This window comes from Pseudopipra pipra, chromosome 3 (genome assembly GCF_036250125.1).
Source record: "Pseudopipra pipra isolate bDixPip1 chromosome 3, bDixPip1.hap1, whole genome shotgun sequence".
NCBI lineage: Eukaryota > Metazoa > Chordata > Aves > Passeriformes > Pipridae > Pseudopipra > Pseudopipra pipra.
In genome coordinates this window covers 116,189,155-116,217,005 of record NC_087551.1, presented here as the reverse complement: position 1 = coordinate 116,217,005, position 27,851 = coordinate 116,189,155, and the positions used below count along the sequence as shown (strand labels likewise).

General features: G+C 58.6%; 1 protein-coding gene across 1 annotated transcript; it reads right to left on the bottom strand.

Annotated features, from left to right (window-relative positions):
* Window positions 1–178: 178 nt before the first annotated feature.
* HADHA (hydroxyacyl-CoA dehydrogenase trifunctional multienzyme complex subunit alpha) lies at window positions 179–27,694 on the bottom strand. The gene is made up of 20 exons (XM_064651170.1): window positions 27,539–27,694; window positions 21,549–21,590; window positions 21,363–21,433; window positions 19,819–19,952; window positions 18,510–18,648; window positions 17,411–17,530; window positions 17,228–17,330; window positions 12,973–13,095; window positions 12,238–12,356; window positions 11,377–11,433; window positions 9,332–9,441; window positions 8,922–9,056; window positions 8,185–8,356; window positions 7,439–7,525; window positions 5,418–5,558; window positions 4,236–4,304; window positions 3,777–3,972; window positions 3,290–3,404; window positions 2,362–2,507; window positions 179–692 (listed from the first exon to the last, which is right to left on the bottom strand). Exons 1-20 carry the CDS (start codon window positions 27,624–27,626, stop codon window positions 547–549), a joined length of 2,313 nt encoding a protein of 770 aa, XP_064507240.1. The 5' UTR covers window positions 27,627–27,694; the 3' UTR covers window positions 179–546.
* Between the last annotated feature and the right edge of the window lie 157 nt (window positions 27,695–27,851).

Genomic DNA, 27,851 nt, shown 5'->3' with positions numbered 1-27,851 from the left:
TGATGGCAGAGGTGACAGAGCTGCCACCCTGCTCTGCTGCCAACCTGCCCCTCCGACAGCCCCTCTGTGAGCCCTGCAGCCCCTCCGTGGGAGGGGATCCCAGGGCAGTGCCTGGATGCTTTTATTCCCGACTCTTCTCCCTCGGTGCTGCCCAGGGACACGGGAGGAGAAGCAGGCATGGAGTCCAAACCCGGGAGACGGGGCTTTATTTTGGTAGATGTCTATGGAAAGGCAAGGCCTCGGCTCCAGCCACGTGCTGGATGCTACTGGCCAGACTGGGAGCTCTGGAGGCCGCAGCATGGAGGCGAAGGCAGCAGAAATCCCCTCTCCAGCACGGAGAGGCTGGCCCAGGCTGGCACGGGACGGAGGTGCCCAACACACAGTGGCTGATAAGGCACTTGAAATGACTACAAGCCATGAGGCAGCCTGGTGCCCCCCTCCCTCCTCCCCTTCCTCCCCCAGGGCTTTGGAGATTAACCTACGGACAACGGGGTGTCGGGAGCGCTGGGGCGGCCCCGGGGAGCTGTGGGCGCGTCAGCGGGTCCCTCACTGGTGGAATTTCTTGCTGGGGCTGTTGGCGTGGTCCAGCAGCAGCTGGCACGGCGTGAACTGGCAGCCATAGACGGCCTCGTACTTGCGCAGCTTGTCCACCAGCTGCCGGGCTCCATAGGAGTCGGCGAACCTGAAGGGACCTGCGGGCACAGGGACACGGCGCTGGCACGGGAGGGACGGGCACCAAGGGGCTGACAGACCCCCAAGTCTCTTGTCAGGGTAAGCCAGGGCCCTGCTCGCTGCCCACTGGCACTGGGCAGAGGCTGACCCCACAAGCTGGGACGTGGATAATCACAGAATCGTGGGATGGTTCTGGAAAGGGACCTTAAAGCTCCTCTCATTCCAACCCCTTGCCTTGGGCAGGGACACCTTCCACTAAGCCTGTCCAACCTGGCCTTGGACACTTCCAGGGATCCAGGGGCAGCCACAGCTTCTCTGGGCAACTGTGCCAGGGCCTCCCCACCCTCCGAGCCAACAATTCCTTCCCAATATCCCATCTGAACCTGCCCTCTGAAAGTCTGAACCCATTCCCCCTTGTCCTGCCACCCCATGCTCTCATAGGAAGTCCCTTGGGGCTGCTCCCACAGCCTGAGCTTGGCTCAAGGAGGGAAAGCACCAGGCCTGTGGCAGAAGCACCACCTCGTGCCCAAGAGCCTGTGGTGGCCTCCAGCTGTGACCCAACCCCCCAGGTCGTGCCTCATCCACGGCCCAGGCCACAGCCATGGCCACCCAGCCAGGTCACAGCTGGGTCCCAGGGAACTTGGTCCGTGGTCCTGGCTGGGCCCAGCAAGTCCCTTGGCTGGAAAAGCACGGCTGAGGTTACCAGCTCTGCTGTATCAGTGAGGGCAGCAGGTAAAGGTGGGTCCTTGGGCTCCAACACAACCCCTGCCCACCCAGGCAAGTGGCAGTGGCAGGAGACAGAGTCAAAGAATTATTTAGGTTGGAAAAGCCCTCTAAGACATCGAGTCCAACCATCCCCCAGCACTGCCAAGGCCACCACTGACCCATGTCCCCAAGTGCCACATCCACAGGGCTTTTAAATCCCTCCAGGGACGGGGACTCCACCACTGCCCTGGGCAGCTGTGCCAGGGCTGGACAACCATTTCCAAGGAAGACATTTCCCCTAATATCCAACCTAAACAACTTGAGGCCGTTTCCTTAAGGCTGCAGCTCAAACCCGGCCTTAACTCCTGCCCTGCCACACGGCCACAGCCCGGGGTGAAGCAGGTCCAAGGAAGTGATTCTTCCCCTGGACTCAGCGCTGGTGAGGCCACCCCTGGAGTGTTGTGTCCAGTTCTGGGCCCTCAGCTCAGGAAGGACATTGAGGGGCTCTGGAGCAGGTCCAGAGGACGGCAACTAGGCTGGGGAAGGGACTGGAGCACAAGTGCTGTGAGGAGAGGCTGAGGGAGCTGGGGGGGCTCAGCCTGGAGAAGAGGAGGCTCAGGGGAGACCTCCTCACTGTCTACAACTCCCTGACAGGAGGGGGGAGCCGGGGGGGGTTGGTCTCTTTTCCCAGGCAACCATCAGCAAGACAAGAGGGCTGGGTCTGAAGCTGTGCCAGGGGAGGGTTAGGTTGGACATTAGAAAGAATTTCTTTGCAGAGAGGGTGCTCAGACATTGGAATGGGCTGCCCAGGGAAGTGGTGGATTCTCCATCCCTGGAGGTTTTTAAGAAGAGACTGGATGTGGCATCAGTGCCATGGGCTGGGAACCACAGCGGGGTTGGATCAAGGACTGGACTTGATGATCTCGGAGGTCCCTTCCAACCCAGCTGATTCTGTGATTCTGGAGCCAAGCCCAGGGCACTCACCTCCCAGGCAGGGCGGGAAGCCCAGGCCGAAGACGGCGCCGATGTCCCCCTCGATGGGGTTGCTGAGGATGCCCTCCTGCAGGCACAGGGCCGCCTCGTTCACGAAGCGCGTCACCAGGCGCAGCTGGATGTCCTCGTCCGAGCAGCTGCGGGGACAGAGCCTGTCAGGGCTGGCCAGGGGGGCGGCGGCGGGGGCAGAGCACCCCAGGTTGGCACGGGGGGGAAATGGTCTCCCTGGAAGTGTCCCTGTCCTCAGGAGGGGCAGGAGTAAGTGCTGGGACGTGTCCTAAGTGGGCACATCAGAACCATGGAATGGTTCGAGGTGGGAGGGGCCACTGGAGCTTGTCTGGTTCAAGCCCCCTGATCAGGCAGGGCCCCCTGGAGCACATCACTCAGGATTGTGTGGAGATGGATGTGGAATAAAGGCAAAGGCTTGATCAGGCTCTGTGTTGGGCAATGTCATGGAATGCCAGACTCGTCTGGGTTGGAAGGGACTTTAAATATCACCCAGTGCCACCCCCTGCCATGGGCAGGGACACCTTCCACCAGCCCAGGGTGCTCCAAGCCCCCTCCAACCTGGCCTGGGACACTTCCAGGGATCCAGGGGCAGACACACCTGTGCCAGGGCCTCCCCACCCTCACAGGGAAGAATTCCTTCCCAATCTCCCATCTCTCCCTGCCCTCTGGCAGTGGGAAGCCATTCCCTGGGTCCTGTCCCTCCAGCCCTCGTCCCAAGTCCCTCTCCAGCTCTCCTGGAGCTCCTTTAGGCCCTGGAAGGGGTTCTCAGGTCTCCCTGGATCCTTCTCTTCTCCAGGTGAGTATCCCCAGCTCTCCCAGCCTGGCTCCAGAGCAGAGGGGCTCCAGGAGCTGGGCAGGCTCTGAGCTGGGCAGGCTCTGACCCCCCCCCTCAGCCTCTCCCAGTACTCACACATCAGGATTCGCCGGCACCCTGAACTGTGCCAAGATCTCATCCATGCCGGAATTCACACTCCTGTTCTTCACTCCCTCCTGGTAAACATAAAAGCCTTTCCCTGCCTTGCGACCTGCCGGGGATGAAAGGAGCCGAGTCACATCCTGCCATGTGTCCCATTCCCTCCTGACACCTTCGCCTCTGATCTCCCCGCAGCTCCGCTTCCTGCACTCCCACGGCACATCCTCCAGCACCCTGCACTGCAGGGCACGGCCAGAGGGAAGGGACCCACCTCCACCTGACCCCTTGGCAAGATGCTGCCACTGTGCCAGGCCCTAATGCCTTCTCTAGGTCCAGAAGAAACGGTCCATCACCGTTTCTGTGGGAGGGACTCCTGACCCATTCCCAGGGCTGTTCTCCCGAGGCAGGAGAGGCTGACGGACGCCGGTGCTTTCTCTGGGGCAAAGGGGGAAACCCTTCAGGTGGAAACAGCTCAGCCCCTCACCTAAGAAGCCCTTCTGCACCATGAGCTTGAAGAGGTCGATGCTGCCTCCCCCGAAGCGCTCCCCGAAGGCCTTGCCCAGGTCCTCGGCCACGTGCGTGGCCACGTCCACGCCCACCTCGTCGATCAGCGTGGCAGCTCCCACCGGGAACCCGAAGGCTGTGGAGATGGCATCCACCTTCTTTGGGTCAATGCCCTCCTGCAGGATAGAAGGGGAAGCGATGGGATGTAGGGGTGAGGTCCTGGACAGCCAGCGTGGGGCAGAGAGCTCTCACTGCTCTGGGGCCATGCGCTGCGAGCAGCCCCGCAGGCTGTGGGACTGCAACAGGAGCCAGGGGCAGGCTGGGGACAACCACGACCCCAGGGCTGGTCACCCACCTCCCCTCCTGCCCACAGCCAGGCTGGGCCCAGCCCTGGCCAGGGAAGAAGCAGAGTTTCCACGACTATTTGGTGGACACTCACCTGGAGGACTCGGACCACCTCCGACAGCATCGGCCCCAGGCACCTGGTGGTGTAGAATCCAGGCCCATCCTAGGGAAGAGGAGCACAGCAGGGAGCCAGGTGAGTCCCAGCTGCAGGAGCATGGCCTCCTGGCAGCACCAGAGCTGTGTTTCACAGCCCAGGCTGCAGCTCAGACACCCCAAACCCCATCTCTAACACCATGTTTCCGACTGCTAGAATAGGGTATTTTTTCCCTGTAGGGTTCAGCAGTGTTTGAACACTCCCACGAACTTACTCCCTGGAAGTTCCCATCACTGTGTTTTTATTTGAACTAGTGCCTGGAGGTCCCAGGCAGGCTGCTGCTTCAGCAAGCCCAACAGGCTGATGAGGGAAAGGGTGCTCAGCACAAGGGAAACCAGCAAAAACCAGTTGTTTCACCTCTGATACTCCCCACAAAGCCAGGAAGCAACAGAAGAGCTGCAAACTGCCCTTCGGAGAGGCAGCTGGGGTGGGGATGAGGCTCAGGGAAGCAGCACTGCATCCCCACTGGCCTTCAGAGATGCCCAGAGCTCTTCTGGACAAGCCAGCTTTCCTGGCAGCACAGGAACGACCTGCTCAGCACTGCTGCAACCTCAGGCATGAGGGAAAGACAGGAACACCTTCCATTAGTCCAGGTTGCTCCAAGCTCTGTCCAACCTGGCCTGGGACACTTCCAGGGATGGGGCAGCCACAGCTTCTCTGCCAGCTGCCAGGGCCTCCCCACCCTCACAGGGAAGAATTCCTTCCCCAGTATCCCATCTAAATCCTCTGTTCCTGTATTCCCACCCCTCCCACCCAAGATCTAGCCCAGGAAGAGCAGGGTTGCTGCTCACTGCCCTCACACCCCGCCAGGACCTGGGGGTGCTGGCAGCCCTGTGCAGACACACCCAGACGTGTGGGATGCCAGGGCAGCCCCTGTCCCTGTGTGGGGCAGGACTGGCAGCTCCTCCTGCTGGCCCTGCACCCGTGCCCTGTGCCCTTCCACGGCTGCTCCTGAGGACACGTGAGGATCATGTGGGCACCGGCCCCCTTCTGACCTCCCTTTTCACTTCCCAGCAGCAGCAGCTGTTCCCAGCGTGTCCAGAGCCACGTTTCACCCTCCTGTCAGTGCACAGGCCCTTGTGTTTATTGGCCCAGCTCCTCTTTCGTGCCCTGTCCCCTCACCTTCACCACGATGACGACCTTGCCCTGTTTGAGGCCGACAGCAACGGCGGAAGCCGCCGTGTCCTGGGAGGTTTTGTCCGTGGTGATGATTTCCAGCAGCTGCATCTTATCCACTGGGGAGAAGTAGTGCATCCCAATGACCTGGGCAGGAGGAAGAGCTGGGGGTTAACGTGGATTTTGGCTCCCAGAAGAATCTGCTGGGCGAGTCAAGTGCAGAGGGAAGGCCAGCACGGGCTGCAGGGCCCCCCCCACACCCCACTCCATCCCTCTGTGGCAGGAATACTCCCCAACTCCCTTCTCTCCTTGGCTTTCTCAAGGACACAGCACATGCCCCACAATCCTGTCTCAGGATCAAGGTGTGATCTTCACAGCACCAAGAGCTGCCCAGCTCTCTCTGTACTTTACAGTCTGGCAGCAAACGCTGTCTGTGAGTCCCAGCTGACCTGTCCCCATGCAAAGGACAGGCACAGTGTGACCTGCAGGGCACAGGGATCCTGAGCTGGCAGGGCACAGGGATCCTGAGCTGGCAGGGCAGCCCCACCTGCTGCTGCTGCTGGGCTCAGACTGGAGCAGCACTCAGGGACATCAAGCACAGTCCCTGTGTCCTGCCTGTGAATGCTTCTGGTGATGGAGTGAATTTAGGGATGAGATGGCACCTATCCAGACACTAATTAGAGAGGGAAGTGCAGCCTCCCCCTGGGAGCAGCAGGTAGGTGCAGATTATCTGGCTGTGTGCCTCACTTTGGGGATGTGACTGTGCCACCAGCGTGTCACCTTCGTGCCTCCTGGCAGCTGCCCTGGGCCCCAAGGGCTGTGTAAGCCAGAGGCACCTTGCAGAGTTGCAAACTGCAACACTAATTAAAGAAAATGCACTAATTAATTAACTGACTTCCTAGGAGTCTCCACATAAAGAGCCACTGCACAGGCAATTTCTACAGCAAGAGGATGTTATCTGCAAGGACGAACAAACGAGACTCAGTTGGCATTTCTGACGAAACAAAGGTTTGACAGCAAACTAGGAAGAGGTTCAGGAGGGTGGCAGGACCCCCTGACAGCTCACAGGTACCTGGGTACCCCTGGCAGGGTCCTGCACTCCTGCCTCAGGGGTGTAGGAACAGTGCTCCTGCTCAGCTGTGCTCACCTGGGCTAAGGGGGGAGGATGCAGATACTTTATGTGCTGTTTGGACTTCAAGCAAAGGGATGAAGTTGTCCTGTGCTCCAAACCTCTGCTACCTTGCTCTTGGCACCCTGTTCACATGAATCATTTGGAGTTTGAGAGAAAACCTCACCACCCCCTCAGGAGCTGATCCCAGGGCTTCAGTCCCAGCACCTCTGAGTTCAGCTTCCAGCCACTGACTTCTTTTTGCTGCCAGGTCAGTGCTTTCTCCAGGAAGAAGAAAGCACTTTCCCCATTAGGGCAAGTCCCTCCTGTGTCTACTCAGTTTATTAAAACGATTGAAGTCTTCTTGGCTGGAATTCTCTCAGCCCAAGTCACAGACTCACTGGGGTTGGAAAAGCCCTCCCAGCCCATGGATCCCCCTGTGCCCCATCCCCACCCTGTCCCCAGCCCAGAGCACTGAGTGCCACGGCCAGGCCTTCCTGGGACACCTCCAGGGCTGGGCACTCCAAACCTCCCTGGGCAGCCCCTGCCAGTGCCTGACCACCCTTTCCAGCAGGAAATTCCCCCTCCTGTCCAACCTGAGCCTCCCCTGGCACAGCTGGAGGCCGTTCCCTCTCCTCCTGTCCCTTGTTCCCTGGGAGCAGAGCCCGACCCCCCCCAGCTCCCCACTTCCACAGCCTCTGTGCCCCCACATGCACTGCCCTGCCTCACCAACATCACCCCTGGGGTGAGGGTACCCTCACCCCCCTCCCACCTGCCCGAAGACCAGGAGCTCTGGGGGCACTGGGGGCAGAGGACGAGCTGTGTCACGTCCCGAGGAGGCAGCAGGAGGTCCCCAAAGCAAAGCCACCTCCCCAGGGACTGGCAGCTCTGTGCAGGGCACGTGGCCCTGGGGACTCACCTTCTCAGGCCTCTTGCTGGCAGCAGCAATCTGGCTGATGGGCAGGGCAGAGGTGTTGCTGGCGAAGATGCAGTGAGGAGGGATCACCTGTGGAGGGGTGGGAGGCACTGTCAGAGCTCAGGCTCCAGAGGGGGATCCAGAGCCCTGGGAGAGCACCACCAGCCCCTGGGAGCCCTGGCAAACAAGGCATAGTGGGTTTTCTCATTAGAAACTAGTTCTAGAGCAGCAGCTTAAGTCAGCCAGACCTCCCCTGAACCTCCCCAGGGGTGCAGAATCAGTCCCAGAGCTCCCACGTTTCTGCCAGAGCACTGCAACCCCACAAGACACTGCAGGAGGGGCCCACACCAGCCCCTTTGCCATACAGCTTTTTTCCCCCCTTGAACAGAACAGAGCAGTGGCAGCAGGGCAGGGACAGCAGGAGAAGGACTGCGAGGTGTGGAGATACCCAAGGACATCACTGTTGTATCAGTGTCCTCAGACAAATGTCCTCAGCTCTTTCTGAAGCAGCTCCCAGGAGTCAGGGAACGTCAGAACTGCCCCATTCAGCTAAAAACTCCTCACTGAGCAGGAATTGTCCTCAGTGAACAGAAAAGCTGCCCTTGATGCTCACCCACGTCCTGACATAGCTAATTGTGACCAAGAACCAAACTGCAGCACAAAGAGGGTGGGACAGACCCAGCAGCACAGCCCAGGACCCCTCAGCCCCCAGGGCCCACGTGCAGCAGGAGCTCAGGACTGGTACTCACGGCCTCCACCTCCTTCAGCACTTTGTGCTTGACGTTGATGTCCTCGAACACGGCCTCGATGACCATGTCTGCCTTCTCAAAGCCCTTGTAGTCCAGCTGGCCCAGCAGGTTGCTGAGGATGGAGTCCCTCTCAAACGATGTCAGGCTCTTCTTCTTGACCTTGCTGTTGAGCCTGGGGAGGGACAGCTCTGTCACGGCTGCTGGGGGTGCACCACAGCACCACGGGCACCCCTCCTGCCCTGCCCCCCAGAGCTGGCACCCGAAACTCCAGCTCCAATCCCACAGGACTGGCACCCTGCATGCATCCTGGCCCTTCTTTCCACGTGGAAGCAGGAGAGCCCTGCTCACACAGCTCAGCTGAGGGTCAGAGCTGACACCCCAGAGCTGAGCACTACTGCTGCTGAGCCAGGAGGGCAGGGAAGGAAATCCAGCTTTCCAGAGCTCTGAGCTGGGATGCCTCCCCTGACATGGGCCTTGGCTCTAGAAGTTACTGCTAAATCTAAAAGCAAAGCAACCCCCTGTTAGGGCTCTACCTCCCTCAGGCTGACTGCACTGGGCCTGTCCTGCAGCCATATCCCAGCACACTGTACAGGACAACCTTAAGATAAAGCTTTGCTGTGACACCAGACGGTTCCTTCCAGCAGAACAGAGGTGTCAGGAGCTCCTGACAGCAGAGGAATGCTGTGACTAAAGGCAGCCCTATCCCACCCCGAGCCAACCCCTCTGGACTCACATACCCCTTGTAGACCTGCTGCTGGCCCCTGTCCAGGCCCTTCTGTGTCGTGTCCTTCAGAATGGTCTTCATGCCCTTATCCACGGAGACCTGGGCGATGCCGGCCCCCATGAGCCCTGCTCCCAGCACAGCCAGGGTCCTGCACGGGGAAGGACCAAGGGGACACACTCAGAGCTGGAAATGGCTGAATTTCCATCCTTCCTGTCACACTCACACAGATCCCACCCACCCAGGCACCACTTTCACAGAGGCCACGTGAGAAGTTTCACCCACAAGTGAAGCCTCTGAACCGCAGCAGATCAGCCTCCTGGAGGCTGGAATTCTCTGCTCTGCCACACAGCTCTCCAGGGCTCCAGGCCAGTCACTTCCAAGAGCCTGGCACTGCTCCTTCAGGCACCCCACACTTGCACTTACTTGACCTCTCGCTGAGGGGCCCCGAACTTGTTCTTCTTGCAGTGCACCTGCCCGTGGTAGAGCCCCATCAGTGCCTTGGATTCCTTGGTCAGTGCAAGTTGGCCAAAGTTCTGGAAGAAAGGGGAGAGGGAAGCTGGGAGTTAACAGCTGTCTCACTGCCAGCATGTCAAAACCACAGCAAGGGGAGACACAGGCACCGTGTGACTGCCCAGGTGAGTGACCTGCTCAGCAATGGGACAGGGGCACAGGTGACCTCTGGGGAGAGGAACCTTCTGGTCCAAGCACTGTCCACCCCGCCCAACCACCCACCACCTTCTCCTCAGCAGCACAAGGACGTGGAGCTGCTGCAGAGAGTCCAGAGGAGGCCGCGGAGATGCTGCCAGGGCTGGAGCCCCTCTGCTCTGGAGCCAGGCTGGGAGAGCTGGGGGGGCTCAGCTGGGGAAGGGAAGGATCCAGGGAGACCTTGGAGCCCCTTCCAGAGCCTAAAGGGGCTCCAGGAGAGCTGGAGAGGGACTTGGAGCAACCTGGGCTAGTGGGAGGTGTCCCCGCCCATGGTAGGGGGTGGAATGGGATGAGATTTAAAGTCCCTTCCCACCCAAACCATTCTGCAATTCCACAATTCTGCTTCCTCAGTGGCAGGACTGGATTTCCCTGACACAGGACCCTTCCTCCCCACGTGCATCCTGCACTAGTTGGGGTCACTGCCCCCAGGGATCCAGGTGGAAGAGCCCTGTCCTCAGGCTTCAGGAAAAACCCTTACAAACAGGTCAGTCCTCTGTGACAGCAGCAGCTGATCTGCTGATTCTGCACCATCACAGAGGGGCAACAAAACCTAATCCTGCAAAACCTCCCAGCACTCAGCATGGAAGTTTCTCAGCAAGACAAAAGACAAGCACAGGGAGACACAGAACTGAATGTCTCCCGAGCCAAGTTAGCCCTGGAAAAGCACGGAATGCAGTCTGGGGCAGGCTGCACCTTCCTTCACCACTGCCCTGCGAGTCAGAGCCTTGTGAAAACATCCAAAACAAAGCCTGGAAGAGAATCTGCAACTCCTGTCCCGGGGGACAGAGGGAGGAGTAAAAAAAAAAAAAAAAAAGACACGACACTGACACTTATTATTCTTCAGAGGGTCTGGGAAGATCTCCATCCTGCTGCTGTTCTGGGGAAAGAACCATCCATTCTCTGCTGTAAGGAACAGAATATCCCCAGGCCTTTGTTCAGCACCAGACCAAACGTGGGTGGAATGCACAACCAGCACGGATGGGCACTGGTGAGGTAGGGAGGGAGCTCCAGCTCAGAGCAGGCCTTGGCACCACAGGGAACAAAAGGAGCTACAAAGCACAGCAGGGCAGTGGGAGTTGGATGGAGTTCACTGGCATTTAAGGGGCAGGGACACGAGACACGACCCAAATGCTGAGATAATCAGGTGAAAACGTGGCTCTGTGGGGGGCTCAGGTCTTGCAGAGCCATCAAGGTGACCCACCAGTGACACTGGGCACAGCCAGAGTTACCCCTTCAGCCCCAGGAATCACACATTTGAGCACAATTGCAGCAAAACTGGGACCTGCAAGGAAAAACTAACGTGGGGCAGGTGGGTTTTTAAGGCAGAGACAAGGGCAGAGAAAGAGAGGGATCAAAAACTGTGTGTGTGCAATAAACACACACAACCTTCTCCAGTCCCACCTCTCCCAGCTTTCTCTTCTCCCTTCCCAGCTCTCCCAGCCTCTCCTCATGTGCCAGACTCTCCAGACCTTTAGTTACACACAGAGAACCCACGTGCTGCTGTGCCAAAGCTGAGGTGTTCTGGTTATTCCCCACCCAAAGACAACAGAGAGAGGAGGGAGAAAAGGCCCCAAGTGGTGTCCCAGACCCCTGACACACAGTCCTGTGGCTGCAGACAGGCCCCTGTCCCAGCCCCAGTGCCACAGGGGGGGCAGGGAGCCAGGCAGCACTTGGAGCAGGCCGTGAGGAACCCCCTGTGTGTGGTTAGACACAGATCCCAGGGCACAGAGTGAACTGATTCCTGCCAGGACCCATCTCCTCACCTGGGATTCCAGGAGGTATCCGGCGTCACGGCCCTGATCCAGACCCGTCTTCACAACCTGGGCCAGGAGCAACAGAGACACAGCTCAGTCCTGCCTGCAAACACCTACACCTGAGCAGGGTTACCTGCTGGCCCTGGGATCCCTCCCCAACATTCCAGGCACATTTCAGACTCCCTGGGTCCTGTCCCTGCTGCTCAAGGCAGAGCTGGGAGTCGCCCTGTCCTTCCAGCACAGGACAGGTGAGGAGTTTTCCATCAGGAGTTTTCCTCTGGAGCCATCCCTGGTGGTTTCAGGAGCTGTGCCCCTGTCATGTCACCGCTCTCAGAGTCATTCACGGGTTTTAGAGAAGTCTTGGCAACAACTTAAAATAGTGAAAAGTCATCTTAAAATAAGGATTCAACCCTGGAGTGTGCCTGTAAGTCCCACAACGCTTGTGTAACCCAGAGGATTAACTTTTAAAGTGTTGTGTGGTCAGTGTTACGAACATTACAACAATTTCTATTTTTCTGGCTTCAAACAGGCTCCCTGAATTCTTTAGAGACTGCACAGGAAACCTGGAAAAACTGCAGCTGAGAGTTCCATGGACAAAACATTCCAGCTAAGACTCCCCTTAACTGGGATTCCTGCTCTACCCCTCACTGGGACGGGTCCCACATAAACTGGTGATCATATTTTGGGCAGTGCCTCTGAGTTCTGCCACCCTTGCTCAGCACAGCACCCAGCCAGCACTCCTCAGGACTGATCCATGTGGGGATCAGCGTGTTGGGTGGACTGAGGGGAGGGAACCACCTTCCCTCTGCCTATGCCACATCACCCCCCAGCTCCCCCTGCCCCCTGGGTCCTCCCACCTCGCTGTGTTACCTCGATGATCTTCAGGGGAGCGGGGTAGAGCCCTTTGGTTTGCTTCTGAACTTTGCTCTCCACCGTCTTGTAAACCTGCTGCCTGACGAAGGGCAGGGCCATGGCATAGTCTGTGAGCTCTGCAAGGAGGGACAGAGCAGTGTCAGCACAGGGCTCTGTGCACAGCCAGCCCTGCAGGATTCACTGCAGAGCCAAGCACTACAAAGGGGAATGCTGCAAACCCGCAGTGGAAACCCTGAAAGCAGCCACGGGCAGCAGGGGCTGCTCTCCACGGCCTGTCCCATGGGCAAGGCTCATCCTCCCCACACAGTGGTGACAGGCTGAGCCCTGGGGAGCAGGACTCCCCTGGGGATGTGCCCATTTCTGGGCTCTGCTAACAGGGAGCAGTGAGGAGCAGACCCACGGGCCTCTTCCCACCTGACTGCACAAGCCTGGCACAGAACTCGCCACCGAAGCTCTGAAGATGCAGAGTCCCCTGGGGGCAGCTGCTCCCTCTCTCCCTGAGGCCTGGCTCCCTTCCAGCAACCTCAGGAGCCACCAAGTCCAGCTCTGCCAGAGCCCAGACCTGCAGAGCAATGTTTTCCCTACCGACCCACCCGGCTCAAGAGGTGATTCCAACATGGAACCACCTTGGTTTGGAAACGGAAATAAGTAGGAGCGTGAGCAGAGCCCAGAGGAGCCAAGCTGGATTCGCCACAGTCCCCTGGGATTTGGCCCTGCTGCCCACACACTTACTCTGCATCAGCCCCCTGGACCTTTTGGCAGACACAGTCTTGTTGGCCAGGCCCCTGGCAAAGCCAATGGCCACCTCCTCCAGGTACTCCATCGTCCGCGCCTCCGGAGTCTTCACACCCGGCCCTGGGGAGCACAGAGGACACAGCAGGAGTTACCCCTGAGGGATGGGGATGAGGAGCAGCCAGGACCAGACAGCAACATCACGGGCCTTTGAACTGCTACCACCCCACTCCCCCCTCCTGTTGGACCTTCCTTGGTTATGAGCAAGGGTGGGAAGGCCCAGCAGGGACGACGTGAAGGCCCCAAGGGGTTTGTATAGACAGCAACAATCTGGAATGCTGGAATAACGCTGGAATGTCAGCTCCCAGCTGTTCAAAGGCACATCCAGCTCTGGAATCAGACAAGGTTGCTCAGGAACACCTTCTGCCAGTCTCTGAACACCTCCAAGGACGGAGGTTCCATGACCTCTTTGGACCTGTTTCAGCTCCTGAGCATCTTTGTGCCACTTGTGCCCCTTGCTCCTCAAACCTTGCACTTGGCATAACTGCAGGCACCCAGCGTCCCAGGGGAACTGGGGGGTTCTGCCTCCCCTCCCTTGTGGCACCTCTCCTTTCTTCTGGGGCACAAACACTGCACCAACAGGCAGGCAGCATTTAGGAAGTGCTGTGTCCCTGAAAATTCCCTGGACGGGAGCCAATGTCCAACAAACCCCAACCTTTGACCCCGGGTGCAGGAAATCTCTCGTCTGCTTTAGCTGCTGCAACACACAGGAACCCCTGGCCCAACTTAAAGCTCTCCCACAACGAGGTAAGTCACCACCAAACCAGCTTTAGCAACCTCTGAGGGTGGGTTGCACAATTCCCAAGCACGGGGATCCTCCTCATTTCCAGACAGTTGTATCATCAGGGCAGGATCCAGCACAGGGCTGAACAGGCAGCTGGGAGGAGCTGCCAGAGGCAAACACCGAGTCATGAATGACAGGGCAGTGCCCAGGGAGGCTGCACAGGGCCACCAAGAAGACCCTGCAGGCAAATGTGCAGCCTTGGGCTGCCCCTGAACTCGCTGAACAAACCTGGTGAGGTGACAACCCCGTATCCTGGTGCTGGGCAACCTCATTCACCCTCACACAAACAGCTCTGAACAGGCCCAGCTGCTGCAGAGAGTCCTCAGAGCCAAGGAAACCCCCCCCCAGACACCTCCTGACACAGGAGGTGGGGAAAAACAAAAGCAAAACGGGAAAAAAAGGCAAAACAAACCCCCTTCCTCTTTTATGTCCCACTACTCTGCCCCTCAACAAAAGGTGAGGTCTTCAAATTTAAGGTTTTGATCATGGAAGCCCAGAATGGTTTGGGTGGGAAGGGACCTTCATGGTTGTCTTGTTCCATGGGCAGGGACACCTTCCACTAGCCCAGGTTGCTCCAAGCCCCCTCCAACCTGGCCTTGGACACTCCCAGGGACCCAGGGGCAGACACAGCTCCTCTGGGAATTCAAGCCCAGCCCCTCACCACCCTCACAGCCAGGAATCCCTTCCTAATATCCCATCCTCTGGCAGTGGGAAGCCATTCCCTGTGTCCTGTCCCTCCAGGCCTTGTCCCCAGTCCCTCTCCAGCTCTCCTGGAGCCCCTTTAGGCTCTGGAAGGGGCTCCAAGGTCTCTCCCTGGATCCTTCCCTTCCCCAGCTGAGCCCCCCCAGCTCTCCCAGCCTGGCTCCAGAGCAGAGGGGCTCCAGCCCTGGCAGCATCTCTGGGGTCTCCTCTCCCTCCACGTGTCCCCTCTCTTTGCAGAACAACCTGCACGTGCACCCAGAAGCTGCTCCTGCTGGGGGGGCTCTCAGTAAGAAGCAAACGAAGCAGCAGGAGCCCTGTGAGAGCTCGGGAAAGCTCCCAGGGGAAGCCTCCTGCCCTGGCAGAACGTCAGAGCCAGCCCAGGGCAGAACAGGCCAAACAAAACAACACATTTCATTTTACAGGCGGCACAGCAAACACAGCCCGGAGCTGCTGCATGATCCACATTTCAGCAATGCCCAGGGGATTCCAGAGAATTTACTGGAAATCTGAGAGCATTTGGGAGTTCAGGGCTCAGACCTCACCAGCTCCCAAACTCTCATCTCACGGTTCAAGGCTGGGACCTCCAGCTTTGGTGACCTGATGTGCCACACGATGCCAGTGCCTGTTTTCCCCTTTCCACCGGCCTGGCTGCTCCACACCAACAAGTGCTGCATTTTGACAGCCCAGCTGAAGAAAAGAGCTGCTCATTTTTCAGTCTAAGCTGCGAGAACCACTCAGAGAAGGCAGCTGATCCCCCCCACAGGGGTTTACTTTCCCTGCAATCACCTCCCAGCGTGCTGTCGTGCCCTAACTTGGGAGCTCCAAGCTCTCCATTCCCACCTGGTTCCTTTGTAAATGGCACAAGCCAGAATGGGATCCAGGGAATGCTGCAGAGTTCTCCCTGCTGAAAGAGAACTGGTTGCACCCCGTGGAACTGCCTCCTGATTGATGTTGTCTGCCTCCTTCAAAGCCTTCTATAATCAGCTAAAGGATCACCCCAGGTAAAGCTGCTTTCCCCCAGGCACAGAGAGAACAGGAGCCCTCAGCAGAAACCTCCTGGCACTGGCAGCTCTTTGGATGAACAAGGAATGCCTCCAATGTTTGCATGTAATTTGTATTTTTGTGTTCCTCCTGTGTGCTTAATGTGGGCTGAGCCAGGATTCCCAACAGCTCCTCAGAAAGCTCACTCTCCCTTCCAGCAAGACAGGGTAATTGTGGGTACAAAAAGCCACATTTGCTGGCTCTTAAAAGCCAATTCACATCTAGGCAGGTATAAAGTGGGAAGGTGTATCCTGGCAATTTTAACTCCAGCCTCAGAACCATGAATCTGTTTTATGAGCACGAATACAGCAAAGGATATCTGTGTATCCTGGGCTGATCCCACAGGGATGGTGGGCAGCAGGGCAGGGGGGATCTGCCCCTCTGCCCCCTCAGCTGAGACCCCCCTGCAGAGCTGCCTCCAGCCCTGGGCAACAGCAGCACAAGGACGTGGAGCTGCTGCAGAGAGTCCAGAGGAGGCCGCGGAGATGCTGCCAGGGCTGGAGCCCCTCTGCTCTGGAGCCAGGCTGGGAGAGCTGGGGGGGCTCAGCTGGGGAAGGGAAGGATCCAGGGAGACCTTGGAGCCCCTTCCAGAGCCTAAAGGGGCTCCAGGAGAGCTGGAGAGGGACTGGGGACAAGGCCTGGAGGGACAGGACACAGGGAATGGATCCCACTGCCAGAGGGCAGGGAGAGATGGGAGATTGGGAAGAAATTCTTCCCTGGGAGGGTGGGAAGGCCCTGGCACAGGTTGCCCAGAGAAGCTGTGTCTGCCCCTGGATCCCTGGAAGTGTTCAAGGCCAGGCTGGACAGGGCTTGGAGCACCCTGGGCTAGTGGGAGGTGTCCCTGCCCATGGCAGGGGTGGGACAGGATGAGCCTTACCCAGGTCACTCTGGATTCCGTGATCCAGCTGAGCTCTGGCACATGGGACAGACCACACCTGAGGGCTTCCCTGGCATTGCTCAGGGAAGGCAACAGCACCTCTTCTTTCTATTTACTGTCTTCCCCTTCAGGCACCCTGCAGCTCCAGGGCAGCCCCAGCTGGAGCAGTGGCTTTCATCCCAATTCCTGCGGGGAGCTGCTCACACCTTTCACAGGAGGCTCTGCAGGGTTTAGTCCTCACAAACTCCCCCATTTAGTCACCTGCCAAGAAAGCTGCCCTAGTGAAGGAACAGCAGAATTATTCCCTAGCCTGCTCAGCACCTGCAGTTTGCAAGGAATTCCTCTGCCCAGCTGACAGCCAGCTGGCAGCTCAGAGGCCTGAGCCACTGGGGGCTGCCTTCTCCAGATCTCCTCCCAGATTACCATCTGCAGGCTGCAGAAAGGCAGACATCCCTCATCCATTGTCCTTCCATTAGGGGCTGCAATCTGTCCTCTGCCCTGATAAAGGAGGAATGTGGGCCCTTATCTGTACAATTAGCTTAAGCAAGACAGCCAGCAGCCTGCCCTCCCTGCTGACCTCTCCCTGCTCCTCTCCCTGCTGGCTGGGCTGCAGCAGCAGCTCAAGGTCCTCGAGGTCCCCGTGCTCCCGAGGGGGGAGCAGTGATCCCTGTGCAGCCCCTGTGCTCTGCCCCCACCCGCTGCACTGACAGCTTCCCCCCCCATTTTGGTGAGGGCAGAGCTCCCCTGGCAGGCAGCACCCCCAGAAAGCCAGAGGCATCCCCGTGTCTGACCTAGGGGTTCCACCACCTGGTCCACCAGCCCCATCTTCTTGGCTCTGTCGGCGCGGATGTTCCTCCCGGTCAGCATCATGTCGAAGGCCGCGGGGAGTCCCACCTGCAAGGGCAGGAAGGGGATGGCAGAGTGGGAGCAGGCCAGGCACAGGGGCTGGGGAGTAAAGCTTTTCTCTCACTCACCATCTTTGGCAGCCTCTGAGTGCCCCCTGCTCCGGGCAGCAGGCCCAGCAGCACCTCAGGAGTGGCCAAGACTGTTTTCTTGTCCTTTGTTGCCACCCTGTAGTGACAGGCGATGGCGACCTTGAAAAAGGGAGAGACAAGGAAAGGTTTCCCTGGGAAAGACCACAGAGGACTGGGCATCCATCACACAGCTCTCTCCTGCACCCTGCCTCAGCCTCCCTCCCGACCCCAATTCCCTAATCCAACTGCCCAAATTCCCTCTGGGCTCACTGATGGCTCCTTCTGGGATACGACAGCAAACAGGCAGGAGATGAGCACAAAACCACCAAACTGAGCCACGCTGGTTTTAAATCTCACCTAGACCATCAAGGGCTTCATTAATTCACTACACTGACAGCATGGTCCCATCTACTGATCAGCCATGATTCCTGGTTTATCCCTGGATAAATCCACATGTGTGGATAAATCCACATCCCCAGTGTGTGCAGAAAGCTGTGACTGCTCGAGAAATCCATACAAACCAGGGAGACTCCATTCCAAGGTTATTCTGCTTTAGTAACCACTCTGCTCCAGGAATCACCACAGCCCTTCAATTTACAGAAATCCTAGGTGGAGATTCCCAGGCAAACACTGGATCCAGCTGAAGGGGTAGGCAGGAATGGGGTGTGCAGGCAGGGAGGAGCCTGGCCGGGCCCCCACACTCATCCCTCTCACAACAGCCTTGTGGGGAGTGGGAGTTGCTGGGATACAGGACTGACTCCATCTGAACAGCAGCAATTTCCAGCCTGGGCTCTGCCAGCAGCATTGATGCAGATCCAACGCCTGCTGGAAACAGCCGGTTTTCCCCGGGACTCTCATCCCAACACCAGCCTGGCCCACACAGGTTCCCATTTGATCTGCTCTCTCTCCACAGCAGCAGCAGAGCCCCGAGGCACAGCCAAGCCATTCCCTTGCCACAGACTCCTTTGCATGAAGCAAGGAGCCCTCCTTGATCCCCACACCCCTCTCCCAGTGCTGCTCCTGCCGGGATCCCTTGGATAGTCCCAGAACTGCACTGCCAGCTCCCACTCCTGCTGGGAGAGCCAGGACTGCCCAGTACCTCCAGGCCTCCTCCCAGGCAGCTGCCACTGATGGCAGCAACGACAGGCTTTGGAGAATGCTCGATTTTTTCCAGCATCTTCTGTCCGTCCTGAGAGAGCTGAGTCACTTCCTGAGCGGTCTTGCAGGCTTCGAGCATGCTGGGGGAGGAGAGAGGGGTCAGGACGGGGCAGGCACTGGGCAACAGCAGGAAAATGGGGGGGCTCAGCCACTTTGTGCCTCTTTTCCCACAATCTCCAGTGCCTGACAGGCAGGTAAGAGCTATTTAGGCCCCAGTTTTGGATCAGACAACACGGGGAGGTTACGCTCAGCAGGGTTAAGGCCCTGCCCACTGACAAGGGCTGTGCCTGTGGCACTGAATGGGATCCCTCTGCCAGGGCTCTGAAAGCCTCTGGGAGGGGAGGAAGGGTCAGAGGAAGCCTTGAAGTGCTTGCCAGGAAGGGGACAGCCCAGGATCACTTTTTAGAGCAGCAGATGGCCAGTGCTCTGATGCCACACTCCATCAATTAGAGACTCCCCGTGCCAATTATCCTCCCGGAGACCAGCAATGTTTGCCAGGCAGGAGCAATCTGGGAGGCTGGAGGTGCTGGGGCCAGCAGGCACCTCTTAACCACAGCCCGGCCTCTGCTTTGCTCACCAGCTCTGCCTACCCCCTCCTTCCCACCTGCACAGGGACAAGGGCAGCCAAAAAGGGAACGAGGTTTTGGGGGGCCTGGTGGTAATTCACCTTCTTTCCTCAGAGCTTTCTGGCTTTCAATGTCTTTGAGCAACTGTTCTGCCCTGCCCAGGGTCAGTGCCAGGAGCCAACAGCACTCCAGGTCACAGTGGGCACCCACAGGATGACCCCACACCCTGGAAAAGCTGCCCAGGGAGGCTGCTGAGCACAGGGCAGAGCTCCAAACCCTGCCCAGCAGAGGGGCCAGGCTGGAGGGCTGCCAGGCACTCCAACGCAGCCAGAACGAGTCCTGCATGTAAACGATCTGCTCGCTGTGTCCCACAGGGAAGGACAGTGCCCACCCCGGAGCCAGGATGGGGTTCCTTGGCTGCACCCCAGCACGAGGAAGGAGTGACCAAGTGTCACAGCCCGAGGGGGCTGAACGACTCCCCATGTCCCTCCTTGTCCAGGTTTCACTCCACGTGAGCACCTCTGGCATCCCGGGCACGTGGATGTCCCTCCCAGCCCCTGCCTCACCCCGGGGGGACGTCAGGGACAAACTGCTGGACCGCAGGGACAAACTGCCCTGCACTCCAGGCCCTGGCTGCTGGGGTTCAGGGAGAGCTCCCTCAGCCCCCTCCACCCCTGTGCTTACTTGAGATCCGCCCCGGCGATGAAGCAGCCGGGCTTGGAGGAGATGAGCACGGCGCTCCTCACGGCCTCGTTGGCCCAGATCTCGTTCATGACCTCCGTGAACTCAGCACTCAGCTGCTGGGACAGGGTGTTCACCTGGGGGGAGCAAAGCAGCCTCAGCAGGGAGCTCAGACAGGTGAGGAGCAAAGCACCCTGAGCAGGGAGCTCAGACAGGTGAGGAGCAAAGCACCCTGAGCAGGGAGCTCAGATGGGTGAGGAGCAAAGCACCCTGAGCAGGGAGCTCTTATGGGTGAGGAGCAAAGCACCCTGAGCAGGGAGCTCTGATGGGTGAGGAGCAAAGCACCATGAACAGGGAGTTCAGACAGGTGAGGAGCAAAGCACCTGAACAGGGAGCTCTGATGGGTGAGGAGCAAAGCACCTGAGCAGGGAGCTCAGACAGAGCCCAGCTCTGCTGTGGGTTGGTCCAGCCCGTGCTGGAACACAGGTAGAAAAACCACCCCCATACAGCCCTGCAGGTCATCTTTGATCAGGAAGCTCCTTCTTAACCTCCCCAACAGTGGGTTTGTGACCTCAAACACTGATTTTATGAGCTCATAAACTGGTTTGTTTTTGTTTTTGTTTTTTTTTGTTTTGTTTTGTTTTTCTGTATAATCCTAGAATCACAGAATGGGCTGGGTTGGGTGGGACCTTTAAGGGTCATCTCATCCAAGCCCCTGCAGTGAGCAGAGACACCTCCCAGCAGAGCAGGCTGAGCATCTCCCCAGCCTCACTGAAAGGCTGCAACCAGCAGAACAAACCCAGCCTGGGTCCTTCACACCCCACCAAAATCCTCTCATGAAACAGGATGTTTCAAAGCTGGGATTGTAGTTGCTCCTCAGAAGGAAAGTGTATATTAAAAACCAAAAAGTTCAAGCCTGCTACAATTAATACAAGATCTTTCATAGCAGGAGCAGTTAAATCTTTATCTCTTGGGTAGTACCAGAGCAGCTCAGCCGTTTAGCTTTAAAAACCACTTCCTTATCAAAAGCTCTGCAGCTGCTCCATAACAGAGCATTTCCATCTGCGAGATGACATCTGAAATTCATTACTGGTTCACAGGACTCCAATGTGCATTTTTAGATGGACTCCTTAAATGCCATTTACAGAGGTTCCTGCCCTCCAACACCTAAAAGCAACTGCAGCTGTATTGACCTGAAAAAAAGAAAATTAGTTCTATTTGTATTGTGCTGATGATAAAAGAATCAAAAGCCTTTATGGATTCCAAATTACTGAAGTATGGACACGCTTTTTAACTGCCTTGAATCCCAGAGCTTAGTGAGATTTAGAATTTTTTTAAGATTTAAGATTTCTTTATGATTTAGGACTTCCTAAGACCTCGTGCCTGGGACGGAGACAAGTCAGCTTGGCACACAGAGAATTCCAGGAGGCACCTCCAGATGTCTCACCAAACACCCAAACCCTCCTTTTCCTGTTTCTCCTTCGCTCCCAGCTTTGCCAGGCTGCAGGTCAGGGGAGTTCTCAGCCCGCAGTGGGAATTCTCAGTACCTTGGAATTGGGTGTGTTGAAGCGCACGACGGCCACGTCCCCTTTGATGTCACAGCTCACGTGGGTCCTGGCTGCAGACAAACACACACCTGCCGTCAGCTCGGGCTCGGGGGATTTTAGGAATCAAATGAACGTTTTTTAGGAATTAAATTTCATCAGGAATAAACTGAAAAGCTGCACACTCACCCTGCAGGGCGGCGGAGGCGGAGATGTTCCGGCAGGCATAACCTGAGGGAGAGATGCTGCAGATGTTAAAGGGATCCTCGGCACTCTGAGCTCAACTCTCTCCCAGCTCCCCTTGCCTGCCCAGGGCAGCATCTGGAAAACCCTGAGCGTGGGCCAGCCCCTTCCCTTAGGGCCTGACCTGTGCCAGAGCCAGCCCAGCAGATCCCACAGCACTGCAGTGACCCTCCCAGCACAGATCCCACGCTGCAGCTCCCAGCAACGCCGGGACAGGAGCAGGAAAAAACCAAAGGTTTTTTTTTTCCTGTCCCAAAGAACTGACAGGAGAAGGAGCAGGTGGCACAGGGGAGCTTTGCCTTTAGGATGCTCATTCCAGCACTTCTTCACGTGCCAAACCAGGGCCCTTCCTGCACTTTGGGGAGGTTCAGGCACGTTAAACTCCCTGCAGAGCACACACAGACAGCTCTTCTGGGGTATTTCTGTAAAAACACACTCTGGGGCCAGCACACGGTGCCAGGCCAATAGTTACCTCACAGATCTCAGGGGGTACAACTGGCAGGTCACAAAAAGCCAACAAAATATTTATTCCTGCCTCCACCTATCAGCAAAATAATCAGAATCCCAGGTTGGGTTGGGTGGGAAGGGACCTTAAATGAATCCAGTGCCACCCCCTGACATGGGCAGGGACACCTCCCACCAGCCCAGGTTGCTCCAAGCCCCGTCCAGCCTGGCCTGGGACACTCCCAGGGATCCAGGGGCAGCCACAGCTTCTCTGGGTAACCTGTGCCAGGGCCTCCCCACCCTCACAGTCAGGAATTTCTTCCCCAGCCTCTCACCCATCAGCATCCCCAAGTCCTTCTCTCCAGGGCTGCCCTAAATCCGTTCTCTGCCCAGCCTGTGTTTGTGCCTGGGATTGCCCTGACCCAGGGGCAGCACCTCCCTGAGGCTGCACTGGAGCCCACTGTCCATGTCCCTGACAAGGATGCTGGTCCTGATCCCAACCCCTGAGGGAATGCTGAGGGAATGCTCCTTGTCACTGATGTTCACTTGGACACCAAGGCGTTGATCTCCGCTCTGAGTGTGACCATCCAGCCTGTTCCTCACCCATTGAGTTATCCACCCTGCAAACCCCTGCCTCCCCAGCTCAGAGACAAGGATGTTGTGTGGGACAGTGGGAATGCTTTGCCCAAGCCCTGGTGCCTGGCTCAGTGCCTCCTCCCTCACCCACCAATACCGTCACCCTAAATGGACACTAAATGTGTCAGGCATGATTTGCCCTCAGTGAAGTGTCACCAATCACCTCCCTGTTTCCATGTGCCTCAGCACAGTTTCCAGGAGGATCTGCTCCACAAACTTGTCAGGCAGTGGTGTGAGACTCGTAGGGTCTGTAGCTGATCCACACCCAGGGGCACCCAAAGGTGTCCTGTTCCAGAGCCCTCGGAACACTCGGAGCACGGGATGGACAAGTCCTGCCCACAGGCTGCTGGCTCATAAATCTCCTCTCCCTGCTCAGGAATTGTGTTTGGCCTGATGAACTCTCAGCACATGAATGAACCCCAGTCCCATGATCTCTCAGCACATGAATGAACCCCAGTCCCACCCCAGCAGCCCTGCACTTCACCCCGAGGATCCCTGAGTGCAGACCCAGGCTGAACCCCTGCCAAAGCTGCTTTCAGCCTGCAATCCAGTAAAAGGGATATTCCAAAGCCCCCACACACATCCAGAGGCTGGCCCACACCCAGGGGAGGGTCCTGCCCAACGCTGACAAAACCCTTAGGGATGGGACATTCCCATTCCCGGCAGCAGGAAGGGAGAAAAATCCGGTGCAGGGGGACTGAGCTGCAAACCTCATCCCAACAGGTGCTGCCCCCTCCACAGCCCCGTGACACGGGCTCAGGGCCGGGGCCCTGCTGCACTTTGGCCTCCTTTCCACCTTGTCCGGGGTGCTGGCAGCAGGGAGTGACCTTTGCTCCCATTCCAGAGCCCGGGATACGCGCGCGATGCCGTGGGGATGGAAATTCAGCGTCAGCCTGGCCCGGCAGACAGGTCTGGGGTGCGTGTGTGTGAGTGTCATGTGCCCACAGAGCATTTTATAAACAAAGAGGGAGCTGATTTCCACTCCAAAGCCACCGGGGAGTATTTGATACCCACCCTGCGACTGCTGCCTCCAACACTAATTTCCCTAAACCTTCTGCAGGTTGGAGTCAGGTACTCTGGAAAACAAGCACCAGCATTTAATTCCCACAAAACCAAGCGTGGCCTGACAGCAGTTGCTGCTCAGCAGGACATGATGTGCTTTTAACAGCAGTATTTTAACCCAGTAACAGCCACACGGCCTCTTTAAAAGGAAAGCAAGGGCTGAACTACCTCCCTGAAGCCATTCACTCAATCCCTGGAGCAACCTGGTCCAGTGGAACCTGTCCCTGCCCATGGCAGGGGGGCAGAATGAGATGAGCTTTAAGGTCCCTCCCAACCCAAACCAGGCTGGGATTCTCTAAGTTTTTCCCTCTTCCTATGGCTTTCTTTTTTTCATATCAGTTTCCATACAGATTCCACCCATGAAAACCTTCAACCCTGAATTCCCGTTTGCCTTTCAGTTCTAGCAAAACAGAAGATATGAAGCAGGAAAACAAATTAATTCAAGGGAACAGCCGGACAAATCTCACTCCATTTGAACCTAAACTCTTTTGGGAAATGGTCTGTCAGCAGAGGAACAGCTCCTGAATTTGAGTGAGGTTTCTTTAGCCTGACAGTGGTTTATTTTAAAGCCCAGAACATTTGTGGGAGACATCCTTCACCTCTGACACTAAAGCAGCTCTTGGTCCCAGTCACAGGAGCTGATCCGTTCAGCACCACGATGGGAACGTGCCGAGACCGGAGCCAGAAAAATCCTCCTCCAAAAGGCTTCAGGAGGCAGCATCCAGATGGTGCTGCCACCATGGCCCACCACTCACTCCAGAATTAAAGCCCTGCAGGTCAATTCCAGTCTCTCTCCTGCACTCACCCCAACCCAGAGACCATCCAACCCCGGGACACCAACACTTCCGCTCCTCTCAGGGCTTTGCCAAGGGCTTGGATGCAGCAGAGAACAGCCAACACCCCGTCCCAGGGCCCAGCCAGGACCTGCTCCTTCCCACTTTCCCTCTTCCCTGTTACTTCCTCAAACAGCTCCCTGCCCAGCACTTCCCCTTCCCTTCCACTCACCCGGCCGTGGCACACCACTGGAACTGGGAGCGGCATCCATGGGCGATGGCTCAGGGGAAAAAAGCCTTTTTCCAGCCCTGGAGCACCCCAGGCCCAGCAGGACGAGTGGGATGGAGCTCAGGACACCCGGCCAGGCTGTCCCAGGGAGCTGAGCACGGAGCTGGGACCCGTGAGCTGGGGAGCTCCCGACAGACTGAGCTCCCCCCGCTCCGGGAACCCGCCGGCACACGGATGTGGCTCGGCAGGTACAGCCAGCCCTGGAGCTCCCCTGGCTCCTGCCTGCTCCCTGCCTGCTTTGCAGCCCTCCCCAAACACTTTGTTAGGCAGAACCAGGGCTCAGAGCAGCCCCGGGGCTGTTTGTGAGGAAGAGTTTCACCAAGAACAAGAATTCCAACCAGCCAGAGCCTGGGAACTCCCCGGAGTTGCCACAGGTCTCCTCATTAGGGACTGCAGAGCCCTGTCACGTAGGGACTTGCTCCTACCCTGCACGTAACACGGGGATGATCACAGAACTTTGGGATTGTTTAGGCTGGGAAAGACCTTTCAGAGCACTGAGCCCAGCCCTTAACCCAGCACTGCTGAGTCCAGGCCTGGGGTTAAATGAAAAGCTGCTGGATTTTGGGTCACCATGGATGGTGAACCCTGAGCCCTTCAAAGCACACACACAGCTGGTTTCCAGTGCCTCCCAGGCAGGTCCTTCAGCTTTCCCAGGGCTCCTGGGGGCTCCCTGCCTGGGTAGCAATGCCAGGAAGCACCAACCCAGCACTGTGAACAGGCAGGAGGGTCCCAAAGCCCTGCCCAGGCCGGCAGATCACAAGGGAGCTGCCTGATGGCAAAATCATGGAATCCCAGACTGGTTTGGGTGGGAGGAACTTTAGAGCCCGTCCAGCCCCACCCCTGCCATGGGCAGGGACACCTTCCACCAGCCCAGGTTGCTCCAAGCCCTGTCCAACCTGGTCTTGGACACTTCCAGGGATTCAGGGGCAGCCACAGCTCCTCTGGGCAACCTGTGCCAGGGCCTCCCCACCCTCACAGCCAAGAATTCCTTCCCAGTATCCCATCTATCCCTGCCCTCTGGCAATGGGAAGCCATTCCCCCTTGTCCTGTCACTCCAGGCCCTTCTAAATAGTCCCTCTCCAGCCTTGCTTCCAGCTCCCTTCAGGCACTGGAGGGCCACAATTAGGTCTCCCTGGAGCCTTCTCTTCTCCAGGCTGAACAATCCCAGTTTTCTCAGCCGAGAGACTGTGGAGCACCTGGATGCAGTGACAGGCCTGGGCACACCCTCCCCATCCTGCAGGGACACAGGGATGCTCCCTCCCCAGGGATACACCTGCGTGCCTGGAGGGCAGCCACAGACACCCAAGGACACGGGGACACTCTCTCCCTTCCAGGCAGGCACAGGGGGCACTGGGACAGGCACACGTGGAGGGCACAGGGACACTCTCCCTGTGCATCAGCTCACGTGCCAGGACAATCCTGCCTGCAGGGTCTGCCCTCCCTCAGTGCAGGGACACAGGGACTGTCCCGAGCTGCACACGGATTCCCAAAGTGAGTCCATGTGCCAGGGCACAGGGAAGGTGGCTGGGCACAAGGGGGCCAGCCTGCTCTGGGGACTGGCACAGCAGCATGTCCCTCGTGGGGGCACAGCCCCCCTCAGGGACCCCAGGACACAGAGGGACAGACCTGCCCTGGGAAAACCTCGGGGGGGGTTTGGGGACATGCCAGGGATCCCCCTGTGTGACTCAGAGGCCATGGGGACAAACCCCTTGCACAGAGCACAGACACACGTGGGGACACCCCCGAGGGGGTCCCTCCCACCCCAGAGCTCCCCTGGGACACCCGTTCCTCACAGCCCCCGTGGTCACACCGCCTGCAGACCCCCCCACTGACACCCCAACAGTCCCCTGCCCCCGCGGCCACAGTGCCCAGGAACCCCCTCCACCACACGTCCCACTCCCGACGCTCTGAGACCCCCCAACACCCCTGACACCCCCTGCAGAGCACCAGGACAGCCCCTCAGTGCCCCCCTGCCCCTCATCCCTCAGTGCCCCCCCTCCCCTTCGCTGCCCCCCCAACCGTGCCCCCCTCTCGCCCCCTCAGGGTACCCCCATCCCTCAGTGCTGCCCCTGCCTCCCAGTGCCCTCCTTGCCCCTCTGTGTCCCCCTGGTCCTCGCCCCCTCAGTGTCCCCCTGCCCCTCTCACTCCTCACCGGTCCCCCGACCCCTCAGTGCCCTGTCAGTGCCCCCCTGCCACTCACTATCCCCTCGCCCCCTCATTGTCCCCTCTCCTCTCGCTGTCCCCTCGCCCCTCGCTGTCCCCTCGCCCCTCGCTGTCCCCTCGCCCCTCGCTGTCCCCTCTCCTCTCACTTGTCCCCTCTCCTCTCACTGTCCCCTCTCCTCTCACTGTCCCCTCGCCCCTCGCTGTCCCCTCTCCTCTCACTGTCCCCTCTCCTCTCACTGTCCCCTCTCCTCTCACTGTCCCCTCTCCCCTCACTGTCCCCTCGCCCCCTCACTGTCCCCCCGTGCCCCACAGCCCCCGCCGCTCAGTGCCCCCCGCTCCTCACTCCTCAGTGCCCCGCTCGCCCTTTCAATCCCTCCAGTGCCCCCCACCCCTCGCCCCCCAATCCTGTCCCCCCTCAGCGCCCCTTACCCTTCGCCCCCCGCCCCTCAGCGCTCCTCCAGCCCCTCAGCTCCCCTCGCCCCCCAGCGCCCCCCCGCATCCCTCACTTGCTCCCCTCTCCCGCGGCCACACCGCACCCCCCGGGGGCCTCCCCCTCTCCCTCCGCTCACCGCGGGGCGGCGTCCGGCGGGCCGGGCCGGCCCTGGCGTGTGCCGGGAGGCGGCCGAGGCTGCCGATGGCTCTCACCGCCGCCGCCATCTTCGCCGAGGTCGAATGAGGGAGAGGCCGCCGGGAGGGAAGGGGTCCTCGCACGCCCCGCCCCCGCGCCGCGCCCCGCCCCTCTGGTGCCCGTCGCGCTGCCTGCTCCGCGGCCCCGCGCCCGCCGCCGCCGCCCCTCGCCCCCCGCGCCGTTCCCGGCGGGGTCCCGCCGGGAACGGCGTGGGGGGCGAGGGGCGGCGGCGGCGGGCGCGGGCGGGGCGCGGG